This window comes from Megascapheus bottae, chromosome 6 (assembly GCF_031878675.1).
Source record: "Megascapheus bottae isolate mThoBot1 chromosome 6, mThoBot2.hap1, whole genome shotgun sequence".
In the NCBI taxonomy this organism is placed as follows: Eukaryota; Metazoa; Chordata; class Mammalia; order Rodentia; family Geomyidae; genus Megascapheus; species Megascapheus bottae.
In genome coordinates this window covers 55780439-55802329 of record NC_143514.1, presented here as the reverse complement: position 1 = coordinate 55802329, position 21891 = coordinate 55780439, and the positions used below count along the sequence as shown (strand labels likewise).

The window sequence follows — 21891 nt, the reverse complement described above, 5'->3', positions numbered from 1 at the left end:
AGGGAATATTGTATTTGGAGATTTTATGATTTTTTTTTCTTTGCTGGGCTCAGACGCATTTCACCCGGAACGTGTAGGGACCAAAGTCAGCTACGCGTACATCACAGTAAGTTGTCTATTGATTTTCCTGAATGAAAATGGTCTGCTGCCGCTGCCCACTGGCTCCTAAAGCCTGTGGTATCTCTTGCCCACGCATTTGTAAGCCAGAAGGATGGGGTTTCGATCACTTGGGGTTTCCCTTTTTTTTCTCTCCCCTGACAGTCCTTCCTCTCTCTCTTTTTTTCTCTTTGCTGTCTCCACAGGTCTTAGAAGGACATGATTCCTCAGTAATATTCCCCGCCCAGATCCAAGGTGCTCTCCTTCCTCCTTTCCAGGGAAGACTGCTTCTTGTCTGACGCTGACCATCAAAAGAGACTCCAATGGACTTACACCGGGCAGCCTTCAAAATGGAGAACTCATCCTACCTCCCCAACCCTCTGGCATCGCCAGCGCTGATGGTCCTGGCATCCACAGCCGAGGCCAGCCGGGATGCTTCCATCCCTTGTCAGCAGCCACGACCCTTTGGTGTACCTGTCTCGGTAGATAAGGATGTGCATATTCCCTTTACCAATGGTTCCTACACCTTTGCCTCTATGTACCATCGGCAAGGTGGAGTGCCAGGCACTTTTGCCAATCGTGATTTCCCTCCTTCTTTACTACACCTCCACCCTCAGTTTGCTCCCCCAAATCTAGATTGCACCCCAATCAGTATGCTGAATCATAGTGGTGTGGGGGCCTTCCGTCCCTTTGCATCCACTGAGGACCGGGAGAGCTACCAGTCAGCCTTTACACCTGCCAAGCGACTTAAGAACTGCCATGACACAGAGTCTCCCCATCTGCGCTTCTCAGATGCAGATGGCAAGGAATATGACTTTGGGACACAGCTGCCATCTAGCTCCCCCGGTTCACTTAAGGTTGATGATACGGGGAAGAAGATTTTTGCTGTCTCTGGCCTCATTTCTGATCGAGAAGCCTCATCTAGCCCAGAGGATCGGAACGACAGATGTAAGTACTTTGATTGGAGTCCTCCCTCACCCCCCAGTAAGTCCTGCCTTGCAGTAGTATTCAACAGGTCGACAGAGTGGTGACAGGGCCGGCCGCTTTCCTTGCCATAGCTGTGGATGGTTAACCTTTGCTTGTCTCTCATCAATGAGAACTGATCATGTTTTCCTGAAGGTAGCTAGAGGCAAGTTGGCCTCAGCACTGTCTTTTCTCTTCTGGACATGACTGGCTCCTGCTCTGGGGACTGTGGAGGGAAAGAGGGAGCCATAGGTACACTGGAGTGAAGATCGTTCCATTACAGACATAGGTTCCTAGAGAACTTGAGAAGGTCTGAGGAAACTTGTCCCTTCCTGATTATGACTCACTACTGTTACTATTATTATTGTTATTATTATTATTATAGTTTTTACATTGTAGCACAGCCAGCAGATTCCACGTGCTTTTTATTTTCACAACTCAGTCCTTATGTACATCAGGCTATTTTTCAGAGAAGGACAAAGGTATCGTCCATCACCATAAAGCATTTCAAACATCTGTGTTTTCCTTGTGATTGCAAGGCTGGAAAGCTGACTTCTCTTGGGATGTGACAGGTTTGCTGGACACTTTTCCTGAGGCTCCCTGTTAGCACTTGACGTGGTGGGGCCTGTGGGAATGCTCTGTAGTTGATGTTCACAACTATTATTAATTCCTGCTTATGAAATGGCTTTTCTCATGCTCTCCAAGTGGCTTGTTGAGCTCTGACTAGGCTCACTCATCAGTGGACCTAAACCTTTATTTGAAACTTGCAGACTGGGAGTGCTGAACCCTGCAATCTTCTGTTCTGATATAACCAGAAAATACTTGTGTTTTGGAGCTTTTGGGCTGTGGGTAGACAGAGCAGTTTTCTTTAAGCCTGGTGAGAATTTATGAACTGAGCGTGTTTTCCCACTAACCCTTTGTTCTAAGATTTGCTCCCTTTTATTTTCTTAAGAAAACTACTTCTGAGGTTTGCCTTCCCCTCTTCTCTATGTGTGTGTGTGTGTGTGTGTGTGTGTGTGTGTTCCTGTCCTCTCAATAACCACCAACATGAATACCATTTTTTTTCTCTTCTCTTTATGATGCCGAGGAGAGTAATAGAGACATTGTAGCTCTCTCCCCTGTCGGCACTGCTTCCTTAGGCTGTCTCCTTGAATTAGGCACTGTGTTAACTTTCCTGCGCTAAAAGGCATCTGCCTACACCCAGCGTACCTTTTCAATAAAAGTCATCATAAAATCAACCTGCCTTGTAAATCCATCGCTCTTTGGTTTTGAAATATGTTGCAAGTGTGTCTTTTATGTCAGCGTCTGTAAGCCAGAGACCTCCCCACTTAAGGGAGAAGGCTGCTGTCTGACAGACAACTGCTAGTGTGGCTAGGCACTTAGTTCTCGCTCTTCTGTCACCTTTTTACTCTCTGTAGACTTGGATAGACCTGCCGGACAGGTGTTGGCATTGTGTTGTCTATTTTTTTGTTGTTGTTTCATTTTATTTTTAAGTGTTCATTTGTTGAGTGATGGGTAAAAGATCAAGCCTAGCTGTAAACTGACCTCTAGCTCTGACTGCTCTGGGTTTGGGGTGTGACTCACTCCGCTCCTTTTTCCTCCAAGTACAAGTTGAAAATGAAATTCTCTGGAAGCTAATTAGTCTACAAAGTAACATCTGGAGATGGAGAGTCCTTTCTTTTCACCTACCAAGATCCGGCAGCCGCTCCATTTTGCCATGTTTTTAGTCCAAGCCGATTTCAGACTTCCCAGAGCAGGCAGAAGCTTGTTAGTCAAGTCGGAACTCATAGATGTGGATATCCATTCCCCTTGGAGTGTCAAAGCCATAACTCTTCTGTTTGCCTGGTTTGCATTGTGTGGTGGTGCCGTCCCCCCTGGAGATGGATCCCTCACACAGGAATACGCCTGGGTGGAGAAAAATTAAATGAGTCTGTCTCCCAAAGTGAAATGGAATTCTGACCTTGAAATTAATGGGATTCTGATCAGAAGGGTGGGGGAAACTTCTTTCTTTCAAATTGTCATGTTATATAAATTGGAGTCCTTTCCCCTTTTATTTGTTTAAAATATTCTTCCCTGAAGGGTTTTTTTTTGTGGTCTTCTTTTTCTTGCCCATAGACATGAAAACTGGAGGAGGGTTTAGGGAGGGAGGATGTCTCTACATGTCCATATTACTAGTCAGAGTTGCATTTGTGGCTCATCTTTAAGCAGAAACAAAGGTGTCAAGTGAAGAGGAACCTGTCCTCCTGTGGGTAGCCTTGGTTCAGTGCTCCTTTCTCTTTCCCCTTGTCTTAGGTAGTGTAGTAGCCTGCACAGGGTAAGACTGGGAGAGATTTGGGCTTTTGATTTTGAGGTTTTGGAAGGCAGAAACATTTTCTGCCAGGAAGGGCTGAAGAAGCACTATGACAAAGTCAGCAGCAGCTTTCTTGGCTCCTGTCATATGCCGACGTGTGTCGGAATATTTATGGTCTGTTTTATGTAAATACATATTTAAGGGCCGTTAGAAGGCCTGATTATTCCCACTAGATGCCTTTCAGGCCCTCCCTACAGAACCGTTTTGAAATAAGTAATATTTCTCAGATAATCGAGTGACAGTATACAAGACTGCTTCCAAAGGGAGAGAGAGCTCAGGGGCAGATGGGGCAGTGAGGGGGGGTTAGGGAGGCGAGAGGAGAGAGGAGAGCAAATGTTCAAGAGGCAAGAAATAGGATGCAGTGCTTTTGCTCAGATTGCCAAAATGAACCAAGTATATTTGAGCAATTTTTTTGGTTATTAAAATGTAGAATTAATTTCTGACACGGTTAACTGGTTTTTTCAGTTCTCTTATAAATAAAATGTAAAACATGTTTTTGTTAAATATGATAGTAAAACTTCTAAAGAAGCACTTAGCCTTAGAGTTTTGTTGGGTGGGGGTAGGGTAGTGTATAGGGTTTAATGTGGGAGGGGTGTGTCCTTACTCAGAGAAGTTTTATGACTGAGTTGTAGGTCATTGAAAAAAAAAAAAAACACAGCAGTTTTATAATGGAAACACTGACAGGTTTTTACTGTTGCAGCCACCCCCTGCTTGCATACTGCATCCATATGCAGATATGTCCACATGCCTTTGAAAGAGGGGCCTGCAGACATGGTAAAATGCACACGTGTTCATTCCTCCAACCTGGGTTTGGAGAGGCAGGTTTTCTTTGGTGATTAAATATGCATTATTTTTTTGAAGACAGAAGTATAGCTATTTGGGTAAAGTATTCTCTCTCCTAGTAGATGATTCCAGTTGGCTTGCCTGTCCATCCACCTGGCACCACCACAGGTGATCCTGAGGTAGGTGTGGTACTCTATGGAACAAGGAAGCTTTTGCTCTACAGGACTGACTTATTTGCCCTGGAACATGGGAGAAGTGTTTTATGCGAAGCTGTTCATGGAGGATGCATAATTCCCCAGGAAGGGGACTGAGGTAACTCCCGTTTATTGTCACTCCCTGAACAGTTCCCCAAGGCTCCTAGTCCAGGGAAATGATGCTAGAATTTATGGACCAATTACAAATAGTCCATGTTGTGTCTTACGTATGAAGTGTCTCCAGATATGCTTCCCAGGGCCTTTAAAATAAACATTCCTCATTAAGGAAACTTTACAACAAAAGGGAAGGTAAGTACTGTCTGCTGCCTTGTGCTAGAATCCATACATTTATTATCCCCTCAGCACTCTGTTTCCAGTCATGTGTGTTTCCTGATGGAAACTGAATTTTTTTAGGCAGCCCTGTACCCAGACTTAACACAACCTTTGGCCAGCCTGCCTGTCTATCCACTGAGCCCAAACTGGAGTTGGCTGGTACTGCATGCTCACCTCCAGGCCTAGAGGACTCAGAACCGCCCATGTTGAGTTGTGTCTGGCCTTGTTCTCTGGTTCACTGCAGGGATAGGCACTGGGCACTGATAAGTGGCCTTGTTTGGCCCTCTTCCCTGGTTCCTTCCCAGTGCTCTGGCAGATTCACAGGTAGACAGGAAATCTGATGGCTCCCAGCAGCTCCTGGATGTTTTGCTTTGCTCTCATCTTTGATGTATTTGAAAAGCCATTCTCAGGTCCCCAAAGCCCTGAGTAGGAGATGGTATTTTGTACTCTGAGATGTGTCTTTATAAAGGCATATGTCACTGAAGACCCTGTGGCCCAGGAATCAGCTAAGCCCATCTAAGCTAAGGCTGCCTGAAATGAGGGCCAGCTGAAGACAGCATAGGGTGGGGGGCGGAGGGGGGGATACTTTCCAAGGGCATCGGGAACATGGCAAGCAAGAACATTAGTCTAGACTTGGGAGGGGGAGGATGTTTGGGACAGTTTCCTGGTCACCAAGCCCCACTACTGGCTTGTGGCTGGAGCCAGATGACCAATATGAATGGCCAGCAAAATCACCAGAGACTGGGGGGTTACATGGGTCCCTCTGGCCTGACTGCCAGATCTACGCTTGATTCAGCTGCTGGGGGGCGGTCTTCCCCCACAGGCTTTTTCTCCTCCCCTTCTCCCCTCCTCAAGTGTATGTGTGGTTGGGGGGGGGGGGAGGCGGTGGGCAAGCACTCCTGTGATGTGTGTGGTTGTTTCTGGTGGTTCGCTCCCAATACAGTCACGGAGACTCCCTTTTCATGCTGCTGGGTTTAATTGTCTTGTTGGGATAAAGAAATGTTTGCACAGCTAAAGTGGGGCCGGGCTGGACGGGAGCGGTCCCTGATGGCTGCAGAGCCATCTGGCCTGGCTTGGCTCAGCTCGGCCGGGCTCCGTGCGCCGCTCGCTGCGCCGGGCCGCCTGGGCTCGCTCTGGCTCCGGCTCTCTGGTCCCCTGCCCTCGCTCCTCCGCGCCGCAGTTCGGTGGCTGCCTCCTCCCGCCCCACGGCCCCCGGAATGCCTAATCACCATGGTGAGAAAACGGACACCGTGGCCGCCCCCCCACCCCCGCCTTGCGCCCGCCCTCCCCTCAATTGTCATGCAGAAGTGATCCGGGCCGCCGCGGCCGCGTCGGCCCCGAGCCGCGCCTGGCAGAGGGGTGGCTGGTAATTGATCGTGGTGGGGAGAGGGCGCGGGGGCGGGGGCGCGGGGGAGGCCCGGCCCCGCGGGGCGCGGCCTGCGCGCCCGGGCTGAGGACGCCCCCGCCCCCCCGCCGCCCAGTTCGGGCCGCGAGCCGGGTGACCCCGGCGCCGCCGTCGGGGCTCGGCGGGGACGTGGAGGCCGAGGGGGAGACGTCCGCGCGCTGCCCACCCCACCGCGGCGGCTGCCCACCCAGGGCCCCTGCGCCCCCAAGTCACAGTGCGCCCCGGGTCGGTTTCCCGCTCATCGTCGGTGCAGAAGAGACGGGGGTGGGGGCAGGAGTGAGGGCGAGGGGGAGGAGGGCAAGAAGGGGGTACGCCCTGGCCGGGACCGGGGTGCCGGGGACCCCTGGGTGGACCTGCCCCTCGGGGCCGAGGACCGCCGCGGCCCCGTCGGTTCTCTCCCCGTCCGTCCGCGGCGGGCTCGGCCACGTCCCGGCCGCTCCTGGAACTCTTCCCACGGGAAGCTTTCCGGGGCTGCCTTCCGGCCAGCGGCCCCAGATTGATCATTTGGTGCCCCCCTCCCCTCTGTTGTTGTTAGAAAACAAAACAAAACAAAAAAAACACATTGTCTCCAAATAACAAAAGTCTTTCTCTCCTTTCACCCCCTTTCCTCATTAGGCTGGGAAGAGGAAACTGAAAACACAATCACATTTTTATATTGGGTTTCTCTCTCTCTTTTTTTAACGCTTATTAACTAACTTTATCTAGTTGATAGATATTAGCACACATTGAAATGTCATCTTGGTAGTTACTCAGGACCTGGACTAACAATGCATTTTACAGAGTTACATTTTTAGATGTTTTTTTCTTCTTGTTCACTCATTAACCACGTGCACTTGATTAATAAATATCAGAGCGCAGGCTGGAACATGATCTGTTATAAATACTTGAGACTTCGAGGGATGGTACAGTTTTATTGTAAAGTCCACATGATTTTAACACCAAAATCACAATAATTTTTGGAGTGGACTATTCTAACACTTTTACAGCATTTCTCAGCACCATTTTATCCCTCTTAAAGATGAAGTGCAGATTTAAGAGTAATTTATTGGTATTCAGCTGCTTAATGCTTTAAATTTTGTTTAAAAGTATCATTTGAGTTCTGGCATTTGTGGTTGAACAGAATGTATTCTCCTCAATGTGTCTGCTATAAGGACTTTTTTCTTTCTTTTTTTTTTGTAAGGAGAAAATTTTTCTACTATTTTCTTATACCTTTTCCAGGAAAAGGTCTTTGATTGGGAGTCTGGGGTTTAGGTCTAGAGAAGTGATAGGCTGTGGAAAGAATCAGTAAATTTGGTCCAGGCTGGATTAATAGCAGTACTTCACCTTGCCCAGTGGATTAGACTTTACTAATATCTCAATCACATTTTAATGTTAGTGTTAAGATTTTTTTGCATTGATGCCAAGCCCATCAAAGGGTACAGTAAATTCTAGTTTGATACTGAATACATTGATGGTGGTTGTTATAATCTAGATTTTATTAGAAGATTTCATCAGTGGCCATTTTGCTGAACTCCACAAATGGAATCTGTAAGACTGCTAGCCTACAGGCTAGGAGTTTAAGAAAAGAGAGGAAGAACTTATTTAGGGCTTGAGTTTTGATAAAGACAAAGAGGGACATAAAAATCCCCTTTCTCAAATACAGACTTACATTATCATTTATCTGGGGTAAGAAAAATCATTCATAACTTAAAAATAGTATCCCCTTTCCAAATGTTTCACCACAGTATTACGTTGCTTATAGCAGAATCTGCTTTTGGCATATATTTTAGAGAAAAGTTCTAGCCCAGATTCTTCTTGAAGCTGGAAACAGTCAAGTGATAGGAGGAGCTTTGTAGACACATGTAACCATCTGGCAATTCAGATATTTGACTGTCAGTTTTCTCTGGTGGAATGTGTTATAATTAAAGATGACCCAGAGGAAATGAAAGTTGTATTTTTTTAGGGGAAACCATAGAGGGAGTTGTACCTCAGACATTCTCTTGAGCAGACCCAGAGCTTTAGGCGCTCTGGAGCCTGTGAAGGTGGAGAAGGCCCCTTTGGGTAGAGTCTCATGAGAAATCAAGTTCAGTAAGCCTGAGTATGACTCACCGGATGAAAATTGTCTTTTTCCATTGAAATTCATTTGCTGGCTGAGACTTATGGCTCTGTATCCATCTTAGAGTGGCAGAGACCAAAGTCAGATTGCTACAGGGAGGGGACAAGGACCAGCTCTGGAGAGGCCTTCACTGTTTTTTGTGGGGGAAGTATATGACTCCCAGTTAGGTGCCCAGCTAATCCTATGTTGCTCTCATTTAACCTTGCTTTTTGGAATTCGATTTAAATCAACTCAGAACAGCCTTGCATAATAGACATTTATTAAAGGAACAAAAGCTGTGCTTGGCTGGGCACCAGTGGCTCATGTCTGTAATCTTAGCTACTCAGGATCTGAGATCTGAAGATCACAGTTCAAAACCATCCAGGGCAAGAAAGTCCATGAGACTTCTATCTCCAATTAACCACCTAAAGAAAGCTGGAAATGATGAGTATGAATCTGGAGCACAAAAGCTCAAGGACAGTGCACAGGCCCTGAGTTCAAGCCCTAGTACAGGCTCCAAAAACAAACAAACAACAACAACAAAAATCCAGACATTTCTGCTCATTGGAGCTTCAACTTGAACATGCTTCAGATCAAAGTTGGAGAATTAATATAATAGTTCAGAGTGTAGTCTCTGAGTTAAATTCAAACCTTTTGCTTTCTAGCTGTGTGATATCAATATTAGGCAGATTACATAACCTCTCTGGCCTCAGTATTCTTACCTGTAAAATGAGAATGATACAGCCGTAAAGGGTTGTTTTGAAGAGCTTAATGAGATCATTTACACAGATTATACTTAGAATAGTTCTTCACACAAACTCAGAGTTCAATACACAATGGCTATTATTATTTCCAGAACAATGTGGTGATATAATCTTTCTTGCTGGAAGTACTGATGTAGCCAAACAGAGGGTCATTAACAAACTAGCATGTATTTAAGATCCTTTCACACATTCTGTGCCTTATGACAAGGGGGGGAAGAGAGAGACAGAGAGACAGAGAGAGAGAGAGAGACAGAGACAGAGACAGGGAGAGAGAGACAGAGACAGAGAGAGACAGAGAGAGGAAGAAGAAGGAGGAGAGGAGGCTGGCAGCCCTTTTCTGTGATGGCCAGCTGCTTCATCTCCCTTCATTATTTTCCCATCCACTAAGATGGTGTTATTAGCCCTGGTGTTATTTAGAAGCAAATTATTATTATAGATAGAGAAACTGAGGCTCTGACTCCAAAAGATATTTGACTGGATTAGATACCACCCTAGTGGTAGCCCAGATCAGAGAATCTTGATCTCATAATGTTTTCTTATTATGGAATTTTGTATTATGTGAAATAAATGAGTTTATTAGAATTTATGAGTGCCAGAAACTTGGGCTATGTATACTCAGGTTTGCTACAATGGTATTTGACTCCTATTAGAATATAAAATCCCAGAGTTTCTAGTATGTCCTTAGATTTTAAGTTATACAGACACTTTTACCCTCTTGCCTATGTGAGACAAATCTGTGAACCTTCCCCCATCTGTGTGTGTCACAGTCCCACAGCATGATGGATTGTCTCTGCTTGGAGAAGGCTTAGGCCTGGGCTTGAAGGGGCCTTGCAGGTCAGGGGAGAAATACAGCAGCAGGGCTGTGATGGGGTGGGGAATACTGGGGAGGGGTGGGAGGGGGGGAGGGCTGGGCGGAGACTGGCCTCTCACATAGTGTCTGTGTGCATTCTCCTAAGAGTAAAAGAGGGTTGTCCATTACCCCGGGCGCACAAATAAACTCAGTTTTTCTCTTTGTAGAAAGAAAGCCCCATGGGGCTTTGGAATACCAGAGAATGACTCTGTATGTCAGTGGAGAAGTGGGGAGTGGAGGACAGGAGTGAGAAAGACTGAGCCTCTGCTTGAGGATCTTGGATTTAAGTCTGTTTCAGTCTAGTGGTTCATATTTGGGAAGACTTATGTTCATACATGCACAAAGCAGAAGTAGCCATTGGAGGCCAGTGACGTGCTCCTCTGTCCCTGCTGGCTCCTTCATGGTTTCTTTAAAGAAAATGGTTCAGTACTTCTTTAGGAATACACACAGTGTCTGCAGATCACAGAGCATCCAATTCCAATCTCTTCTTGTATCTAGTCCCTTCCAGTATATAATCACAAAGAAGAAATGCTGGACATTCATTTTTTTTTTTTTTATGGGTCATGGGGCTTGAACTCGGCTTGGGTGCTGTCCCTGAACTCTTCAGCTTAACACTACTGTCCTACCCTTGAACCAAGCCCAACTTCCTGGTTTTGTTTTGTTTGTTTGTTTTTCCCTAGAGGTTGATTGGAGATAGAGTCTCAGGTCCTTTTGTGCCTGGGCTGACTTTGAACCTTGATCCTCAGATCTCAGCCTCCTGAGTAGCTAGGATTACAGGTGTGAGCCATGCCCAGCTTTTTTTTTTTTTTTTTTTTTTTTTTTTTGCCAGTCCTGGGCTTGAGCTCAGGGCCTGAGCACTGTCCTTGCACTTTCTCAAGGCTAGAGCTCTACCACTTGAGCCTCAGCTCCACTTCCGGCTTTTTTCTATGTATGTGGTACCTAGGAATCAAACCCAGGTCTTCATGCATGCTAGGCAAGCACTTTAACCACTAGGCAAAACTCCCGGCCGCCCAGCTTTTTTTTTTTTTTTTTTTTTTCCTTTTTAAGGAAGGGCCAGGAGCTTGAGATGTAAGTCCAAATGCCATCATACTAGCTAAGAAGGAATTCTGGGAGATGAAAGAGGGCATCTTTGGTGACTAAAGGGGTAGGGCAGTGGCACATGCTAGAAGGAATCAGCAGGACTGCAGTTAGGACCTAGGCTTCAGCTTCCTTCCTGAGCAGTAAAATTTAAAAAAAAAAAAATCCTTAGAACAACAAAAGTCTGGACGCATGGGTTTCCTTCCTGACAGGCCAACCTGGTGGGGCTTCATTCAGACTGAGCAGCAGTCAAGGCTGATTTACGGGTAAAAAACCCAGACATGTGGCCTTAACCCTTTCTTAACCACAGGGATGCTTCATTGCAAATGCTCTTTTCTACTTCCAACTTCCCAGTGTGGGTAGAGTAGCTTTTTATTGTCATTTTCTCGTAGTGCCTACTATTGAAGTGCCTAAATCTCTTTCATGGAAAATCTGAGTCTTTGAGATGTTGAGTAAATTAAAGGAAGTGAGAACTACTACCAGGTCTGTGGCAGAACTAGCATGGTGGCTTATGGCAAAGGTAGCTCTTGGGTTCTTGGTAATATTTGGTTAACTTTGAAGCCTTCATTGCATCTGTCTTTGACAATAGGAAATGTCTCCTGGAATCTAGATTGGGCGATCCAGTGAAGCTCTTTCTGTCTCTAAAGATATGCGGACTCTAGAACAAATGGTACTGCTTGGTCTTAGCTGTTTATTGATGGCAGAGTACAAGGTATGATTCAGTTGCCATGATGCACTCATTGACCCATTTAATCATGTTACCATGTTTACTAAGTATGCCTACATTCTTTCAAGCACGGTGCAAAGTGTTTGGGGGTTAGAATGATGAACACAATAGATTACAGCCGCTAACTTACTGGAACATCAAGTTTAGGTAGCAACTGCAGGGTATTGTGGTAAGTGCTTTTACAGGGGAAGTGTAAAATCCATTGGGACTGACAAGAAGTAGGTAGGAGCATCTGATCTTGCCTAAGAGTCGAGGATAGCTTTCTGCAACAAGCTAGCTTTAAGTTGATATCTGAAAAACTGACAAGGAGATACTTTTCTAAGGAGTTAGGTATGGAGTATGCTTTTCTTTTGGGGGTGAGAGGCAAAGTATAACATCTGAGAATGGAAGACCCCAGCGCAGCCAAGGATTGTTCACAATAAAGCAAGAATAGTATTTCTCCTCACCAATATCTGTGACCTGACAGCAGCCTTTCCTCAGGCTGTCCATTTGGTGCTTACGTGGTAATGAGGCCCAGCATGAGAAAGGAACTTTCTAAGAATACGTCAGTAAGAAACACTTTCTGATAATGTCTGATATCTTCGCCAGCAGCAGATCTGTGAGCACTGGAGCCACAGTTGGCATACCCGTAGACATTCGGCCACTATTTAGCGAGTGAGGGCGGCATTACCCTGCCAATGTTTTACTAAATTCCTGCAGTTGTATACTTTGTCCTATACAGCTACATGGTAGTCTCAGGACCTGGAATGCTTGCTTAGCCTTAACTAAGCCATGTAGCACCCAAGATTCTTGGCAGGATTTCTTGGCAAACTTTCATTAGGAAGGTACGTTGCTCAGGATTGACATCTATGGAGTAGGCTAGGCATATGGTGTTAAGGGTATTGAGGGAAGGAAAAGAAGGCAAAGCAAACTTAATGATGTTGCTGTCTTTTAGTGTGCAGACATACTAAAACAATCCCCCCTCCCTCCACCCGGACCTCTGTCCTCAGCCATCCCCATTGTGGTTTCCCCTCCCCAACTTCTTATCTTCATCATCTGGGCATTTCCTGAGCTCTTGGGCACACAACTTTTCACCCAGTGATGTCTGCAAAGAGAACACACTTCCTCTTTTGGAGGGCATGGAGGTTAAGGTGAGGGGGAAAAAAAGTGTGGAATTTCAAGAGAGAAAATCAGTCCCAATGTGATCTAACATTGCCTGCTTCAGATCACCTGTGGTACTGTGGGATCAGAAGTATGTGGTGTGGAGAGGGAGGATCCACTGGGACTGGTGGAGACTGTTTTAGGTAATGCAGATTCCCAGGGCCCACATTGGACCAGCATTTCAGAATCCTGAGGAACACTGTGTATTTAGAAGTAGTCTTCCTTATTGAGTCTAATGATTCTTTTGTATGCCACACACACATACACATAACTAGAAAATGGTGGGAGGGCTGGGCCTGGGCACAGTCCTTTAGTTTTTTGCTGAAAACTGGTGCTCTGTCACTTGAGCCACAGCTCCACTTCTGAAGTTTTGGTGGTAATTATTTGGAGATAAGAGTCTCATGGACTTTCCTGACTTAGGCTGACATTGAACCATGGTCCTTAGATCTCAGTCTCCTGAGTTGCTGGAATTACAAGTGAGAGCCACCAGCATCCAGCTTGTATGATTCTTACGTGTTTTTTTTTTTTTTCAGAAGAGCTTGGGGTGTGTGTGTGTGTGTGTGTGTGTGTGTGTGTGTGTGTGTTGCTGTTGGGTCTTAAACTCATTGCCTGGTGCTGTCCCTTAGCTTTTATTGCTCAAAGCTAACACTCTTCCACTTGAGCCACAGCTCCACTTGCAGCTTTCTGGGGGTTAATTGGAGATATGAGTCTCATGGACTTTTCTGCCCAGGCTGGCTTTGAGCTAGCTAGGTTGATAAGATGAGGCACCAGTACCTGGTGAGGAGCTTAGCCTTAAAGGAAGAAGAGTTAAGACCAAGCGAATAAGAGACAAAATGGCAAGCAAGTAAAGAGGGCAGAATGACATTCCACTGGAGTCTGGAAGAATAAAAGTGAACACACCGGCTCAGAGCTGCAGCAGTACCTTGCCTCACAGCCTCCCACCATAGGGAGCATCTGTTCAGCTGCATCTAGCCCCCTCTCCCTCCCCGTTGGCACTTCCTTGCTTCCTTTTTTTCTCCCTTATTGCTGATCAGCTGACCATGTGTGTTCAGACCTCCTCTTCTTGGTGCGATATTGTCATTATGAGGCAGCCCAGCGGAGGGGTTCGAGGTGCTTAGCCAGATGTGCAGGAGGCCAGCATGCCTCAGTGCTCCTTGGGCTCTGGCCAGCAGCTGTCTTCTCAATGCTACTGTAGTTCTGCCAAAAGTGGCTGCAGGGGCCTGGTTGGGTGGTGGTTGTTTCCATTTTTTTTTGTTTTTGTTTTCCTTTTGCCTGTCTTCTCTCCCACTTCCTCAGCTCTTAAACTTTCAAATGCTCATTTGTAAAGAAATAAGGGTTGGAGGATTAGAGGAATTTCTCTATGACCTAATTAGTCGCTACCACCTGCAGACTGGATTTTTTTTGGGGGGGTACTGGAAATTGAAGTCATTGCTTCTACTTACTAGACCAGCTTACTTACAGCACACCCCTCCCCCTTAAACAATTAGTTATTTCACAGTGGAGTCTTATTTTTATAACTAGGTTGGCCTAGATTGTGATTTCCCTACTTGTCTCTGGGGGGTAACAGGCACGTACCACTATGCCCAGCCATTGGTTGAGATAGGATGTCACAGGTTTTTATGACAGAGCTGGAGATCCCTACATCTCCAGCCCCGAAGAAGCTAGGATGCACCCTAGCTTAGCCACTGAGTCTGGCTGCAGACTAGCTTTCACTTCTGGCTAACACCCTCTGTGAGACAGTTGCCAGGAGGTGAATTCTGAGGCTGAGGGGCCTGTGGCGTTGGAGCTGTCTGTCCTTTGTCAACCTTGCTTCTAGAGTTAGAAGGACGCTTTTTTAGCACTCACCACAAATAGTGTAGTTACTTGCTTACTGTCCCTCTCATGGATTCCCAAGAGTCTATCTCTTCAACATGGTGTGTCTATCCATGTGTGCCTTCATGTACCACTGGACTCAATAAATATTTGGAGTGAGAATAGATGAACCCAGAACCTCTTTCCTCTGTTGAGTTCTGCTGGGGCTGCCAACTGACTTCACTGTTTTGGCATCTGCTAAAGGACCACACAGTGCCCAGCACAACACTGAGCATATCATGGTGCATTTATATGTGGGGAGGGGTAACTAAAAATAAAGGGACAGTTTAGTGATAGGGAATGAGCACAGAGTGAAGTGTTCTAGGCTGCTCATTTATTAGCTGCATAACTCTGGGTAAATGGCTTTGTTCCTGTGAGCCTGAGCTGTGTGTGAATGATCCTTGCTGTATTTTAGAAAAGGGTTGAGTCAGAAAGGATAACATGACTTGCTCTATAGTCTAAAAGTAAGTATATATCAGGTGACTGCTGTGACTTGTAATTCTAGCTACTCAGAAGATGGAGAGTAGGATAGTGGTTTGAAGCCAGCAGGACAAAAGTTAGCAAGACTCTTAATCATAGTTGTGTGTGGTGTATGGTGCGAATTGTAATCCTAGCTACAGGAAATTATAGAAAGGAGAATCTCCATCTGAAGTTGGCCTCAGGGGGAAAAATAAGACCCTACCCCCAAAACAACCATAGCAGAAAAGGGCTAGACATGGTTCAAGTGGTAGAGTACCATCCTAGCAAGTACTAGACTGAATACTGCCAAAAAAGATTAAATAAAAGTGAAATGTAAATCTCACACACACTCACACACACGCACGCACGTGGGCGCGCACACACACACACACACACACACACTTCCAAGTATGTCACCTCTAAAGAGGATCTTAAGGAATGAAAATAGTTTGTGAACTATAAGAATTCAGCTTTGAGGGAACGAGCCTTTTGTGTGTTCTATCCTTGAAGTTGGGCTATAGAAGAGAAGTCCATTCTCTGGCATTAGCGATGTCATTTTCCTTGGTGGTTTGAGACTTTATAGTTGTTTTGTGAACATTGGCTGGTAGGTCACTTTGTCTTCAGCTATAAGACATCTCAGTTGAAATTTTATTTTACTAGATGCCACTGAAAGGACTCTGACATAGATCCCCTTTTGCTTTTCTTCTCAGCAAATTTCAGAGAACCTTTTATTTATTGTTTTTATTTCTAGGGATTTCTTCCAGTTTTGTAGAGAGATGTTTTGGCTCAGAAGTATAGTGCATTGGCTTGAGGGATGAAGGGCAGAATGTAGATGAAGAGGGCTTTCTGCCTCTTCCTCAGCTGTTAAGCTTGAAAGCCCTGCTGTATGGGTCAATAGGACAAGACAAAGGGACTACATCCAATTGGGAAGGATTTAGGGAGGCTTTTCCCCTTCGGCAAGACCTTCAGAAGTTAGAACTTGGCCAAGAGGATTAGAAAGAGCAAGCATTCGAAAAAGGCTATCCTTATGTGGTAAACTCCATTCTGTGATTATTTAATACACCATTAACAAGCAGATTCATTAACAAGATCTTAATTAACAAGTTCCAGGGTTATTCCTTCCACTTCCCAAGGGAACTGTTCTCCTTCTATTTAGTCCCCAAGACTTCACATCCTCCTTAAACTAACCAGACCAGAGGCATTTAAACTCAGTCTGTTATTACAAGTGAAATGACTGCTTGCCAAGGCAGAAATGTAACACTATTTCTAAAAATAATAGCCAACTCTTTTGGAGCACTTTTGATGTGTTGGGCACTACTAAGTGTTTTCCATGTAAACATTTATTATTTCCAAGGTAGTAATTTAATCCTCATAAAATCCTGATAGATCAGTATTGTCTCCATTTATATATATATATATATATATATATATATATATATATGAAGAAACTGCAGCATAGAGTGTCTAAGCAGTGCAGACAAGCAAAAAGTAGTGAAGAAGAGATTCTACCCCACATTCCAGGCAAAACCTCCTGGAGAAGAAGGCCTGTGGTTCAGAGTGGCATGAGGTGATGAGCCTAGGAGCACTGAGGATGTGGCTCTGTGATAATGTGCTTCAGCAGCCTGAATGAGACCCTGAGTCCAGTCCTAAGGAAGATGTGTGTAAGGAAACTACATGGAGATGCCTACTGTGTGCAGAGGCTGCTGTAAGCCCTTCAGGTGTATTTCTCAGGCTTTTTCCATTCTCTAGGAAACTGGAGGATTCCTTAGTAGGCACTCCATCTTGATCCACTCACCAAGCCTTTGTCCTCTTTACTACACTGCAGAGTTCCTAGCAGTAAGGTGGATGTCTCACTTATTTCTGTTTCCAGTACGAATGCGTTGCCTGACACTTATAACCTAGAAAGAGAAAAAAAGGTCCTCAAAACACAGTGTTACAGTTGGGGACCCTCTAAGTATCTCAGAGGTCTACTAGTTTAAGAAGAGTCAGTTCTACCAGGTGTGGTGGCTCACACCTATAATCCTAGCTACTCAGGAGGCTGAGATCAGAGGATGGAGGTTCAAAGCCAGCCTGGGCACTAAAGTCCATGAGACTCTTATCTCCAATTAACCACTAGAAAACCAGAAGTGGCGCTGTGGTTCAAGGGGTAAGGCGGTAGCCTTGAGCTGAAGAGCTCACGGACAGCCCCCAGGCCCAGAGTCCAAGCCCCAGGACTGACAAAAAAAAAAAAGCCAATTCTGAGATGAAATAGATGCACTCATGTTTTTCCTGTGCCTCTGTTTCCCTAGGGTAAGGAAAGGCCAGCACCACTGCCAATCTCTGAGGTTGTTTTAAGGATTAAATGAGTTAATATAAAATACAAATAAAATTCTGGGAATAGTGCCTGGCACAAGAAATATTGGCTCTGATTAACATTACCATGGTTTGGGTATAAGTTTGAAGTCTCTTGAACCAGGCTCTCCCTCCTCACATACCTCTACTCTTGATCCTATGACAGGGACAATGACTCTGGCAAGCCTTAATCTCTTAGAGATTGATAATAGTTTGATAGCCAAAACATATTCCCAATTGATATTAAGGAGCAGGTACCTGTAAGCTTGCTTTCTTTACTGGTCCAGTTAGTTGCATGAGCCTATGCAATGACTCCTCTCTTTGAGTTTCTCAAGAAATGCATAAAGTAAAAATTGCTAGGATATCACAGTAGACTTCTAAGTAGAAAAGGACAGTGTCTTTTTGTTGTTGTTCCAGTACTAGGTCTTAAACTTGGGTTGAGTATTGTCCATTAGCCTCTTTGCTCAAGGCTGATGCTCTACCACTTGAGACACAGCTCTACCTCTGGCTATTTATTTATTTATTGGTGGTCAGTTGGAGAATTTCATGGGCAAGGCTGGAAGGTGGGGGCCTAGGGGTAGCATGCTCACCTAGCATGCATGAAGCCCTGGGTTCAATTCCTTGGTACCATATACACAGAAAAAAAAAATCTGGAAGTGGTGCTGTGGCTCAAAGGGGTAGAGTTCTAGCCTTGAGAAAGCCCAAGGACAGTGCCCACACTCTGAGTTCAAGCCCCAGGACAGGCAAATAATAATAATAATAATGAAAATAATTTCAGGGGTTTTCATACCTGTGCTGGCTTCAAACTGAGATTCTCAGATCTCAGTTTCCTGAGTAGCTCGGATATGAACCACCCATGCCCAGCTGCCAGTAAGTCTCTAGAACTTTCAGTGGGGCAAAAGGGACTTGGTTTTGTACAGTTCTCTACCACTTCGTGGCCAGCCACTCAGATAGCAATCCTGAAGTCATTTATTCTTTCACACCTACCTGGGGAGAGAACAAGAAATGTTGGGGCACCTAGAGTCATTGAGATATGAGCTAAGATGGAGCTGTTACAAGTTGCTTAATTTTTCCTCATTATTATTATTATTATTATTTCTCATAGTTACTCTACTTAAATAAAGCTTAAGGTTGTGTTTTCCCCCTTTATCCTAAGAAATACATTGCCTTTGCCCCATCCAGATCTCATCCCATTTGAGTATTCTAAAATACTTTTCTCCTAAATCTTGACTAGAAGGTTTACATGAGTGCCCATTTCAGGGCCCACCTCACCAGCCCTTTTTATAGTTAATCCAATGTGGCCTCTCTCTTCCCGACTTTGTACCTTGCATTCTTTCTAAGTAGCTTGGTCTTGCTATCGCTTTCTGTAGCAGTGTTCTAACTTCTAAGAAGCTTAATAGGGCACAGAGATTGTGGGGTCTTTGACTTTTCGTGAGCCTTAGCCCTAAGTGGTTTATTCTATTAAGCTGATTCTTGGTGGTGGATCGAGTGTTGCTGGATAAGAAGTTGGGAGTGGGGAAAGTGGCACTAAGAGAAATAAGAAACTTTCCCTCTTGCTTCCTCTGTGCTTTACTCTCCAACCCATTCCTGCTGGATTTGTCATTTGGGAATTAAGGGAACAGTGATGGAACTCAGTAGAGAACTTTTCTCAGAATACTTGAGAAGTTGATTTTCCCCCAGAGCTTCCTTTTGCTTTTTCACCTGCCCTTCCTGCTCATTTGCTGTTACTTTTCCATCTGCCACTTTGGTATTTTAAATTCCACCTCTATTTTTGCCTTCACTCTAACTCAAAGGCGATGAATAAGAATTATGAACCATTGATCTAAAAGGAGGGATTCTCTCCACTTGGGAAAATCAGAAGAAAAAAGAGAAACAGATTCAAGTTTGGCACAAGCCAACAATACTTTTCCTGGACATTTTTTTCCCTGGATTATGTCAAAGTACATTTATCCTTTCCAGTATTTTCAGCTTTCCCTACAACATTCTGTCTTGGTTAAACAGGACAACAGGTTGGGGAAACTCCCTTCCTTACCACACCCCATATTGGAAACTGAATTTAAGGCTTTGAGGCCGGTACGCTATCACTTGAACCATGCCTCTGCCCTGCTTTTTGCTGGTTGCCTTGGAGATAGAAGCTAGTGGACTTTTCAGCCTGGGCTCACTGGAACCATGATCCTTCAGATCTCAGCCTCCTGAGTAGTTAGTATTATAGCCACTGGTGCTCAGTTACATGTGTGGATTTTATTCGGTTATGATGAGGATCAGAGAAACTATAAGAGGAATTTGTGAGAAGAAAAAGTAGGGCTGTTGGAGAAGCAAGGGAAGGAAATCAAGAGGGGTAGTAGAGAGGAGGGAAAAGTATAGCACAATCTCCACCAGGAAAAATAGGAGGATAATCTAGTGACCAGAGAGCTAAAACAAAAAGTTGGAGGTTGCAAGAAGAAGGAAAACTTGAAGCATCCTAAGGAATAATGAATGATTTGTTTGATATGATATGATATGTATATGCAGTTAGTAGGAGTAAAAGTAGTGGAGTTTTTAGGCAATTTGGCCTCCAAAATTTATTAGAAGTCTAAATGTCAGCTGGGAGCCATTGGCTCAAATCTGTAATCCTAACTACTCAGGAGGCTGAAATTTGAGGATCACTGTTTGAAACCAGTCTGGATGGGAAAGCCTTATCTCCAATAAACTACAAAAACAAAACAACAACGACAACAAAAATCAAAAACAAAACTGGAAGTGGAGCTGTGGCTCACATGATAGAGTGCTAGGCTTAAACAAAAAGCAGCTCAAGGGTAGTGCACAGGCCCTTGGGACCTAAATATCATTATAATTCTGTGAATTCAACTACAAGAAGTTATCCAGCATATATTTAGTCAAGTATATAAAGATATATTTCTTGCCAGGTGCCAGTGGCTCATGTCTGTAATCCTAGCTACTCAGGAGGCTAAGGTCTGAAAATCCCAGCTCAAAGCCAGCCTGGGCAGGAAAGCCTGTGAGATTCTTACCTCTAATACACTATTCAGAAAAAGCCAGAAGTGGCACTGTGACTCAAGTGGCAGAGTGCTAGCCTTGAGCACAAAGAAGTCCAGAAACAGCACGTAGGCCTTGAATTTAAGCCCCAGGTTTGGAAAAAAAGACATGTTCCATATAATATTATTTGTAATGTGATAAAGGAAACGACCTAAATGTACATTGGTAGGAAATTGGTAAAATAAATTATAATTCATCCATATAGTAAAATATTATGTGGTTTTAAAAACTGAGTTAGAACACAAAGTGCTTATATGTAAAACAAATTGCAGAGAAAAAAGAAGCCCCTTACTATAGAAATGTGTGTGAGAGAGACATATTTTTGTCTTTATATATGAATATAATACATTTAGAAGAATATATAGGAAATTGTTAACAGTAGTTTCCTCTGGGAAATATGCCTAATAGAGAAGAAAGGAGAAATGCAATTTATTTTTGCTCTTCTATACTATTTGACGAAATAGTGTGTGTGAATGTGTTATTTTTACAGTGAAAAAATCTAGTTTATGATTTTAAAAAGATAATTTGGAGATGTTGGTACAGAAATAATATCAAGTAAAAAGTAAAGAAATCTGAATGAACTATGGGCTTTAGTTCATAATGTTGTGATCAATATTCGTTCATTAGCTGTGACAAATGTACCATATTAATATTAGCTGGTAAAAGTAGGGGAAAGTGAGTGTAGGATATATGGGAAATCTTTACTATCTTTGCAGTTTTTCTGGAAGTCTCAATACCATTTTTAAACAAAAGTTGGTTTTGAAAAGATAATTTGGAATCCTGTATTGTGGTAAAGACCCATAGCCTAGCATTTAAAGATCGAATCTTGAAAAGATGAATTGATAAAACTGAGTGATTCTTCTGGCTCCTAAATGAATTAGTTGGTTCTGCTTCTTTTAAATGGCCATGTGGGCAGGATTATCGTCACAATTGCTGAGAAAGTGTCTGATTTCGTTATTTAGGGATTTAACGTTCTTTTCTGAGTTCGTTTATAAGAAGGTTAACTGATGATTACTTCAATTGTACAATCCAAAAAAAGCACAGACTGCTCTGAGCGCTATGTAGTAAAAAGAAGTTTAAAATGAAGGAACTTACAGGTGGTCAAATGCTTGCTACTTTCTTCATGCATGTCGGTGGACAGAACAGATGAGAGGTAAACAGAATTCCATTTAACCAACTCTGTGTACCTTCATTTTTCAAACTGGTACTACATCCTAGTAGGAGGGTCAGAAGATTGCGCATTAACTATCATCTTAACTGTCTTCCTGTCAGGACTGGTCATAGCCATTGGCTGAGTCCTTTGCAGGCTTAGGATCTATAGAACGTAGACTTGCCATAGGTTCAACCTGATATGCGCTCATTTATCTTCCTGCCTGTGATACCAAGAAATGGTTAAGACCAAATACAAGAGATTTTTCCCTTTGAACTAATTTACCACCTCACCAGGAGAAGATTCTTTGG

General features: G+C 44.2%; 1 protein-coding gene across 2 annotated transcripts in view; it reads left to right on the top strand.

Moving 5' to 3' along the window:
* Positions 1-348: 348 nt before the first annotated feature.
* Rnf220 (ring finger protein 220) overlaps positions 349-21891 on the top strand; it is a 222370-nt gene continuing 200827 nt past the window's right edge. For both annotated transcript variants that reach the window (XM_090334995.1, XM_090334994.1), the window contains exon 1: positions 349-1044. In XM_090334995.1, coding sequence (XP_090191121.1) covers positions 420-1044 — 625 coding nt within the window. In that variant the 5' untranslated portion in view covers positions 349-419. The remainder of the gene's footprint in view (positions 1045-21891) is intronic.